Genomic DNA, 10,732 nt, shown 5'->3' on the forward strand with positions numbered 1-10,732 from the left:
TTCCTCAGAGGGGCCGTGGATTCGAAGTCTCTGCCGCCCTCAGAGGGGCCACTGTTTGGGGTCGCCACCCTCGGAGGGGCCGCTGGCCTGAGTCACCGCCCTCAGAGGGGCCGCTGTTTGGGGTCACCGCCCTTGGAGGGGCCGCTGTTCAGGGTCACCGCCCCGGAGGGGCCACTGTTTGGGGTCGCCACCCTTGGAGGGGCCGCTGTTTGGGGTCGCTGCCCTTGGAGGGGCCGCTGGCCTGAGTCACTGCCCTCGGAGGGGCCGCTGGCCTGAGTCGCCGCCCTTGGAGGGGCCGCTGTTCGGGGTCGCCGCCCTTAGAGGGGCCGCTGTTCGGGGTCACTGCCCTCGGAAGGGCCGCTGTTTGGGGTCGCCACCCTCGGAGGGGCCACTGGCCCGAGTCGCCGCCCTCGGAGGGGCCGCTGTTCGGGGTCGCAGCCCTTGGAGGGGCCGCTGTTCGGGGTCACCGCCCTCGGAAGGGCCGCTGTTTGGGGTCGCCACCCTCGGAGGGGCCGCTGTTTGGGGTCGCTGCCCTTGGAGGGGCCGCTGGCCTGAGTCACTGCCCTCGGAGGGGCCGCTGTTCGGGGTCGCCGCCCTTAGAGGGGCTGCTGTTCAGGGTCACCGCCCTCGGAAGGGCCGCTGTTTGGGGTCGCCACCCTCGGAGGGGCCGCTGGCCCGAGTCGCCGCCCTCGGAGGGGCCGCTGTTCGGGGTCGCAGCCCTTGGAGGGGCCGCTGTTCGGAGTCACCGCCCTCGGAAGGGCCGCTGTTTGGGGTCGCCATCCTTGGAGGGGCCGCTGTTTGGGGTCACCGCACTTGGAGGGGCCGCTGGCCTGAGTCGCCGTCCTCGGAGGGTCCACTGTTTAGGGTCGCCAACCTCGGAAGGGCCGCTGTTTGGGGTCGCCACCCTCGGAGGGGCCACTGGCCTGAGTCGCCGCCCTTGGAGGGGCCGCTGTTCGAGTTGCCGCCCTCGGAGGAGCCGCTGTTCGGGGTCGTCGCCCTCGGAGGGGCCGCTGTTCGGGGTCGCCACCCTTGGAGGGGCCGCTGGCCTGAGTCGTCGCACTTGGAGGGGCCGCTGGCCCGGGTCACCGCCCCTGGAGGGACCGCTGGCCTGAGTCGCCGCCCTTGGAGGGGCCGCTGTTCGAGTTGCCGCCCTCGGAGGGGCCGCTGTTCGGGGTCGCCACCCTCGGAGGGGCCGCTGGCCTGAGTCGCCGCACTTGGAGGGGCCGCTGGCCCGGGTCACCGCCCCTGGAGGGACCGCTGGCCTGAGTCGCCGCCCTCGGAAGGTCCACTGTTTAGGGTCGCCAACCTCGGAGGGGCCGCTGTTTGGGGTCGCCACCCTCGGAGGGGCCACTGGCCTGAGTCGCCACCCTTGGAGGGGCCGCTGTTCGAGTCGCTGCCCTCGGAGGGGCCACTGTTCGGGGTCGCCACCTTTGGAGGGGCCACTGGCCTGGGTTACCGCCCTCAGAGGGACCACTAGTTCGAGTTGCTGGCATTAGAGGAGCCGCTGGGTCCTGATGCTCTCAGAGATGTTACCAAGATTCTGGGATTTATGGATTGGGCTGTAGTTAAAACTAACTATAATTCATTTTGGCCTCTTTCAGTTTTGTGTTTTTTTTTGTCTTCTTGCCCATTCTTTCTTGTAGCCGATTGGCGGGCTGGGAGTTTGGGTGATCTGTTAGTTTTTGCGTGAGGGAGGGTTACGAGTGTTTGTGGTTTGCACATTTTTGTTTGTTTCTTTTTGTGTGGCTTGAAGAAGCTGATGTCTTTCTTTCAACTACTTATTTTTTTGGAGAAGAAATATTTCAGAGATGTATTCTGCGTACATACTTTGATAGTAAAATGAACCTTTGACCCTTTGAATGATGTTGCCATTCCTTCATCATTAAGAAAGCAAGAGCTTGATGAGCTATATGTAGCACACTGGTGTAGTGCTCATGAAAGAAATCACACGCAGCTACTTCTGGTGGCTCAGGACTGGATGTAACCATTAAAGAGGAAGCTAAAGCATGCCCACATTGCCACCAAGTGAGAATTGTTCCTCAACTTACTCCTTTGCATCCATGGGAATGACCTGAAGAACCATGCAGAGAATTCGCATAGATTCTGCAGGACCTGTAGAAGGACACATGTTCTTGGTTGCAGTGGGCACACAGAGCAACTGGCCAGATATTGCTATCATGAAGTGGACTATATCTGAGAATTGCATTGAGGTGCTATGTTCCATCTTTATCAGGTTTGGGCTTCTTCAACAGGTTGTAAGTGACAATGGCCGACAACCTCTGTCTGAGGGGTTTAAGGCATTGATGGAAGCAAATGGTATTCAGCACGTCAAGTCAGCACCATATCATCCAGCCACCAATGGCCTTGCCGAACGATTCATACAAACACTGAAACAAGCCCTCAAGACTTCAGTGGAAGGTGGATCCCTCAACCAGTGTCTCAGTACTTTCTTGTGGACAAACCACAACGCAGCTCATGCCACCACCAAAATGGCTCCAGTCACTGCACTGATGAAAAGACAGCTTTGCACCCAGCTTGGCCTGCTGAGACGACCAAACACAAAACATATTGTGCTAAATGAACAGAAAACATGAGCAAAGACACGTGCCAAAGCAAAGTAGAGAGGATTCACAGGATTAGGGAGAGTACTTGCTCAAACAACATCTCTAGAACAAAGTGGACACCTGCGACAGTGGTGGCACAAACTGGAAATAAGTAACCACAACATCCAGAGAAGGCATGTTGATTAGCTGTTGCCCTCTTCTTGAGGCTAGTGAAAACCAATAAAACTGACCAATCCGGATTTAGCTGTAGAGATGGGACAGGATTCTGAGACAATGACTGCAAAATCTCTGGTAAGATCAAATGACACAGTCAGTGCTCCCCTATCACCTGTGCTTTCTGAAGTGCCCCCTATTGACAATACAGTTTCCAAGCCAAGATCTAGTCATATGCCACCAAGAGAAAAAAATGGCTTTGCCATCATCCCCACGTTGATGGTACCCCCACTGTCACAGGTGGTTACCAGACTGGTCATTTAGTGATGAACCCTCAGCACATGGGGCAGAATAATCCCCATGTTATGTCTGGGAATAGAGGCAGTCTACCCTCTTTCCCTAATTTAGGAACAAAATGTTATTTGTTGTTGGTTGAATTTGATGATTACTCCACTGATAGTTCAGCAGCTGGTCTGTGTATGGGAAGGGGGGGGGAACCTCTAAAATATGAGGGAAGGGATATATTATGTATCCAAGTTTATTTTGACCCTAACGGTTTGCTGTTGGTCTTCTCTGTGTGTTATGTACTGAACATAATGTGAGAGGGCATTCTGTGCAGATGATTTGCAAGTAAAATAAACAGCAGGGTGTTTGTTTCCCACCTCTCCGTCTTTCGTGTGTGTTATTCATGGCCACCTGGCTTCCACTGCCATAGACATAAGGTTATAAGAAGGCCTGGAGTTAAATTGCCCTGGTTAAACTCAAGCAGGCCATTGGTGAGCAGGTTATTGATGACTTTTGTGTCACTTGATGACACTATTGGCAACGTTTTCCATCACTTCACTCTTTTCTCTTCACCAAGCTTTTTGTTGGGTAAATGCCAGCCTTATAACTACATTGGAAAAGCTTGGTTAGAGGGATGGTTAGTTCTTGAGTATACAGAGCGGATATTGATCAGTCCCACATCCTTTGATGTATCTAATGCTCTCACTTGGTTTCTCACATCACGTGGACATGATTGAATTGGTTGAAAATGGCTTCCGTGAAAGTGAATATTTCTTCAGCTGCTTTTGGTGCTGACATGCGGGTCCCTCTCATCATTGAGCTATGTGCTGTTCTTGGATCCACCTCATCTTCTCAACTGTTTAATTGTCTACAACCATTCACAAGTAGCTATGGCTTTTCCCGGTAAATCTCATAATGCACCACATTCTGAAATGAAGGACTAGAAAATTTATGGGCTAAAAGATGCAAGATTTCTTGATCCTCATTATATGCTTAGGGAGAACTGAATTAGAAAGGCTCTCTGTTTTATATTAATATAGAGGAATTATGAAACCAATTGCAAATGTCTAATCTAAATTAGTGGGGATAACATTCCTCTATTCAATAAATGTATAAAAATTCCTAAACATACTAAGTACAGAACACTTTCAAAGCTAGCAAGAAATATGGAGGTCAGACGGGAATGTGTTTGCCTGAAGCATATACAGTGATATAACTTTCAAATAAGGTTGGTTTCCTTACATCTACATTAATACTCGCAGTGTGAGTAGCTCCACGTTATATGTACTGTATTTACGGAGGGTTTCTTAAGCATCTGCCTCTTTGGGTGGTAGGTCACTTTTTGTACAATAAATGGGAGCTTGACTGGCAGTTGAGATTTGATCTTAGACATGTTTATGGAAGGGAAATTGCTTTCCAAGTATCCAATGTGAACTTGTAGGGCTTACAAGAAATCAGAGTACTTCATGTGGCCTCGCAAACATAAACGACATTATCGTTGCCATGGTTTTCAGGAAATGATCTGGCAAACTGCATTAGGTTAATAACATCTGTTCATAAAACCCTCAGAACATGTAACAAAGCAATAAGGAGAATTAACTATGTGGAAAATGATAAAAGTAGTGTCCTTGATTATTTAGAAATACAATTTACAGTTTTATTTTCATGAATTTTTACATGAGAATTGCTGGTTGCAGGATAGGCAAATATTGTGGTAGTCTCTACAAAGGCACTTAGGAGCTATGTGAATAGGACAAACAACTTCACTAGATTTATCAGATTGGTTAAGGATAACCTTTATTGAGCACTCTTGATTGTCTGATGAAGTACATTGTCCGCATTCATTCCTCACTTATCCCTGAATTAATCTAATCTGAACCTTAATCTATGTCTCTAACTCTGCAATTTTAGCCTGAATCTGAGCTAATTTATTCTGCTTATCAGACTCCAGGAGGACAGTCCTGGTGTATGGCTATAAAGTCTTGAGCTTGGTTGACCATTGATGATGTAGCTCTCGTGTACATATCTAATCCCACTCACTGAGCTCCATGGGAAACATATGGGAGATTTTTTTAAAGTGGTCAGGCTTTTCAATGCTCCTCAACATTCCCAGCATCCAGAAGTACTTAAAAACGTTAACAATGAATTAAGCAACTGAAAATAGTGCTTAAAATGATTGAACCAAAATTTTAACAAGAAAAATTATGTAAATACATTCAAAAATCTTCTATGTAATAGAATTAACTAAAGCGATGGAAATAACTTCAAAAATATCACTTTCTTTCTCGTACACATTTGTTCTGGAATATAGTAGCAGAAGCCTTTATATATACATATATTGAGGATCCCAGAATATTCCTGCTCTTCATTGTGGAGTCTAGCAGGAAGGAACAATCAGAAAAGTGGTACACAACTTAACCAGCAAGATGGGGGCATCCATATACATATGGGCACCACTATCCTTATCAACATCTAAATGTCTATCTCAAGGTAACTAACAGCAGTTCCATTTGAATAAGCCAGTGCTCCATTTAGGGATAGTAAAAGGGTCCCAGCTGATATCTTTCCCAAATTATTCATACTTCCCTTGTTCCATAGCACTCCTTCTCTCATCACCAAGCTTTTCCTTGCAAGTGCTTCTTCATTTCCATCCTTAAATATATTTTCACAAATTTCCCAAATAACTCTTCCCTGCTTCTCCAGCCGTATTTTGCTGTCACCAAATTCTCCTATCATCGTTCATTCATTCTCACGCTTGACCATTCCCACTCAGCCAATAACAAACTACTTCTATTGCAGCATCATAATGAAACTGTAAATGTGCCTTATGTATGCGTTTCCTGGATGTCCTATCAAAAAAAATTAACATGAGAAAATATTAGAGCAAATAAGTAAAAGAATGGTGAAGGAACTGGAAGGCACACACCTTGATAGTGGGTGATGATCATCATGGATTCAATAGAGGACAGAACTGGTGGAGCGCATAGATCTTGAAGAGCTCTCAAGCTGGATAGAACATAGAACAGTACAGCACAGGCCCTTTGGCCAACAATGTTGGGCCAAACCAATTAAATTAGTAAGCCAGTGGCCAACTAAACTAACCCCTTCTATACAATGTCCATATTCTTAAATCTCCCTCACATTCATGAGCCTATGTAAATGTCTGTTAATTGTTCCTAATGTATCTGTCTCTACGACCACCCTGGGCAGCACATTCCAAGCACCTACCATTCTCTGTGTTTAATTTAAACTTGCCCCTCACATTTCCTTTGAATTACCCGCTCTCACCTTAAATGCATGCCCTCTGGTATTAGCCATTTCAACCCCTGGGAAATAGATACTAATTGTTTACTCTCTCTATGCCTCCATAATCATATAAATCTCTGTCAGATCTCCCCACAGCCTCCATTACTCCAGAGAAAACAGCCCAATATTGTCCAATCCCTCACTATATCACATGTCTTCCAATCCAAGCAACATCCTGGTAAACTACTTCTACACCTTCTCCAAAGCCTCGACACGCTTCCTATAATGGGGTGACCAGAACTGTATGCAATACTCCAGATGCAGCCTAACTAGAGCTTTATAAATCTACAACATAACTTCCTGACTTGTGTTCAATTCATCAACTAATAAGGCAAACATGTCATACGCCTTTTTTAACCACCCTATCAACTTGTGTTGTGACTATCAGGGAGCTTGGACTCCAAGAAGCTGTTGCTCAATAACATTATTAAGCGTTTTGTCCTTAATGGAATACTATTTCTTTCCATTTGACCTATCAATTACTTCACATTTGGCCGGATTAAACTTTATCTGCCATTTCTGCTCTCATATCTGCAGCTGATCTATATACTGATGTATTCTTTGCTAGTTTTCTAAGCTATCCACAACACCACCAATCTTTGTATCATCTACAAAATCACTAACAAATCACCCTTCCACATTTTCATCCTGGTGATTCATATACATCACAAACAGCAGCGATCCCAGTACAGACACCCGCAGAACACCACTAATCACAGAGCTCCAGCTGGAATGTCCCATCGTCTCTCTGTCTTCAATGGACAAGCCATTTCTTAATCCAAATGGCCAATTCACCATGGACCCCATGCATCTTAATCTTCTGGATGAACCTTCCATGAGGCTCAGATGTCTTACTAAAATCCATGTGGACAACATCCACAGCTCTACCTTCATCGAACTTCATGTCACCTCTTCAAATAGCTCAATCAAGTTATCAAGACAGAATTTGCCCTGCATAAAGCCATGCTGACTCTCCCTAATTAGGCCATGGTTTTCCATGGTTTTCAAATGAAGAAAGCTCACCTCTGTCCCAGGATACTGACGGACTTCTACCGCTGTACCATTGAGAGCATACTCACCAACTGCATCTCAGTGTGGTATTGGACTGCAAAGCACTCCAGTGTGTGGTGAAAACTGTCTGACGGATTATTGGCACCCAATTGCCCACCATCGAGAACATCTACCATAAACGCTGCCTGGGCAAGGTGAGAAGCATTATCAGGGATGCATCTCACCCTAACCATGGACTTTTTACTCTCCTCCCATCTGGTAGGTGCTACAGCCGCTCCCGCACCAGCCGGCACAGGAAGAGCTTCTTCCCTGAGGCCGTGACACTGCTGAACCTCTCATCACAGCGCTAAATAGTATTGCATCCATATTGTACTGTCTCAGTACTTTTATATTTGTGTGCTGTAGCAGTTTTTTTATTTGCAGTTATTTTGTAAGTAACACTATTCTTTGCATTTCTGGTCAGATGCTAAACGCATTTCATTGGCTTTGTATCTGTACTTGGCACAATGATAATAAAGTTGAATGTAATCTAATCTAATAAATCTTATCCCTCAGGATTCATTCCATTAACTTCTATATCGTTGACATGAGACTCACTGCACTATAGTTTCCAGGATATCCCTGGTTACCTTCTTGAATAATAGAACAACATTAGCTACTCAGTGGTCCTTTGGGATATCACCTGTGGCTAGAGAGGAAATGAAGATAATTGGCCAAGGCCCCAGAAATCTCATCTCTTGCCTTTCTCAATAACCTGGGGAATATCCCATCAGGTCCTGGGGATTTATCCATCTCAATGCTCTTTAAGAGACCCAACACAACCTCTTCCTTTACCTCGAAATGCTCTGTCGTATTAATATGCTTTGCACTGATCTCCCCATTATCTCCCCATACTTACCCTTATCTATAGCGATCTTAAAATGTAAGGCATTGTGGTCACTATGCCCTAACTATTCACCCACTGATAGGTTCGTCACCTGGCCAGGATTATTACCCAGAACCAGGTCTAGTACAGCTCCTCCTCTTGCTGGACTATCTAGGTTTAAGAAACCCTTCTGGATGCACCTAACAAATTCTGCCCCACCTTGCACTAAGAAGATTTCAATTTATATTAGGGAAGTAGATGTCCCCCATGACGACAACCCTATTGTTTTTACACATTTCCTCCATCTCCCTGCATATTTGTTTCTCAAGGTTCCGGTGTCCATTGGGGTGGGGGTGTGGGGGGGGGGTCTGTAGTACAATCTCATCAGAGTGATCGCTCCCTTCCTATTTTTGAGTTCTATTATTACCGACTCAGAGTATGAGCCCTCCATTACATCCACTCTGTGATATTGTCCCTGATTAGTGTGCAACTCCCCTCCCCCTCTATCACTATGTTTTACTAAGAAGAAATAAGTGCCACGATAGTTTAGCTGTTACAGCGCAGGACGTTCCGAAGTTCGGAGTTCAATTTTGGTGCCATCTGTAAGGAGTCTGTATGTCTGTACGTGGAATGTGTTGGTTTCCCCCAGATACTCCAGTATCCTCCCACAGTCCAAAGACATACTGAGTAAGTTAACTGGTCATTGTAAATTGTCCTGTGTTTAGTTTAGGGTTAAGTGGAATTGTTGGGGGTGCTGGGGGTAGCATGGTTCAAAGGGCTGGAAAGGCCTACTCTACAGAGTCACTAAATAAAAATACATAAATAATGAATAAAACACTGAAATCCTGGGACATTAAGCACTCACCCCTGTCCTTCTCTTAACCTGGTCTCTGTAAATCACTGTTCCAAGTGCTGATCTGTGCTCTGAGCTCACCCCCTCTACTCATAATGCTCCTAGTATTAAAATGCTCACACTTCAAACTAGCTTTCCCATCGTATCTCTTACTGTGTTCCTGGCTGCTTTTACTGGCCCTGACATTGACCTTCCTCTTCATCCCTCTACTTTCTGGCCTAGAGGAGATTACAGAGGTACAAATCAGTGAGATGTGGAGGAGATTTTAAAACAACGTTTAGAACTTTATTACAAACAAGAGAAAATCTGCAGATGCTGGAAATCCGAGCAACACACATCGAATGCTGGAGGAACTCAGCAGGCCAGGCAGCATCCATGGAAAAAAACACAGTACAGTAGAGGTTTCAGCCGAAATGATGACTGTACTTTTTTCCAAATGCTGCCTGTCCTGCTGAGTCCCTCCAGCATTTTGTGTGTGTTGATTAGAATTTTATTTTTGGACAACATCAGACAACATCCTTTTGAAGAACAGTGGGAAGAGGAATAGGAGATAAAGTCAATGCAGGCTATGGTATGGCCATAGACATTCGGATTATTATTGAAATACAGACAGTAGGAGACCAGAGGGGCCAAGTTCTTCCACTAACCCCTTTCAAAACATTCTGTCCAAACAGCTCTCACAAAAATGACTAGCTTTCATTCAGAATATATATTTTAAGGAAATAAAATCTCTGTTATCTTGGGTATAATGATCCTAATATTTATGTTGTGGCAGCAAGAGTGGAGGTGTCTGTGAAATACATTGAGGCTGGGAACAGCAATACTGCACCTCATTATAACCTTTATCTTCTTCCTGTCAGGTAGTTGGACTAATTGGGCAGTAAATAGACTTCCTCATTTTAAAACATAACAGGACATCAAAATTGTGATTGAAAGTATTATTTTGGAAACCCTTCCATACAGTTCTTGTACTTTAAGTGTGTGCTCTGGTATACTTACAGGTAACTAAGCCATATCATCAAGCCCAGGTTTGTTTATAAATAAGCTCCAAATACTGCTGAATTTTACACTTCAATATTGTTCTTTCTCCTGATCAATTCTTCTAAGAAAAAATTTTATATGTTTTTGTAGATTTCCTGCTAGTTCTTGTTTTTTTTTGTAATTCATTGAGTGAGTATACTTCTGAGGTAAGCAATTCTTTCCATGCATTAGTTCCTTGCACCACATCACCACAATTCAACACTAACTGGTGCAAGTTGATAGCCTTCTCTCACAAGTTTCCAAGGATGGATGTTGTCAGCTGTTCCCTTTTCATTTTGTCAATCTTTTAAAAAAATATTCACACATCTCCCTTTTGCTACTCAACATAACCTTCAAAACCATATGAATTCAATGTTGCATTTAATGAATAATATTGTGACAATATTGCTGCATAGTTTTGATTTTCTGCAAAATTATTCAAAAAGTTGAAGCAATAATGCAAATTTCTGAATCAAATGACAGAATTGTGGCAAGTGCTATGTTTGCTAGATAAATAAAATGGAATGTTCACATATTGAACTTCACCTTCTGAACTTAGATTGCATTGATTGAATGATTGAGTCTCTACAAAGGATTCCAAAGGTTCTCTATCCGCTGCATGAAGAAATTTCTCCTCATCTTAGTCACATAAACATTCTCTCTGTGTTGTATGTT

The 10,732-nt window shown here is 44.9% G+C and overlaps 1 protein-coding gene across 1 annotated transcript; it reads right to left on the reverse strand.

Annotated features, from left to right (window-relative positions):
- Positions 1-742: 742 nt before the first annotated feature.
- Positions 743-1,872, reverse strand: LOC134349941 (basic salivary proline-rich protein 1-like). The gene is made up of 2 exons (XM_063054895.1): positions 1,828-1,872; positions 743-1,486 (listed from the first exon to the last, which is right to left on the reverse strand). Exons 1-2 carry the CDS (start codon positions 1,870-1,872, stop codon positions 743-745), a joined length of 789 nt encoding a protein of 262 aa, XP_062910965.1.
- Between the last annotated feature and the right edge of the window lie 8,860 nt (positions 1,873-10,732).

This window comes from Mobula hypostoma, chromosome 7 (genome assembly GCF_963921235.1).
Source record: "Mobula hypostoma chromosome 7, sMobHyp1.1, whole genome shotgun sequence".
NCBI lineage: Eukaryota > Metazoa > Chordata > Chondrichthyes > Myliobatiformes > Myliobatidae > Mobula > Mobula hypostoma.

Excerpts from the sequence above, each read along its gene's own strand:
- LOC134349941 (XM_063054895.1), bottom strand. The coding sequence starts at position 1,872 with ATGGCAACATCATTCAAAGGGTCAAAGGTTCATTTTACTATCAAA. Across the intron at positions 1,487-1,827 it reads AGGTTCATTTTACTATCAAA|CAACTCGAACTAGTGGTCCC; the intron begins GTATGTACGCAG and ends CTCTAATGCCAG.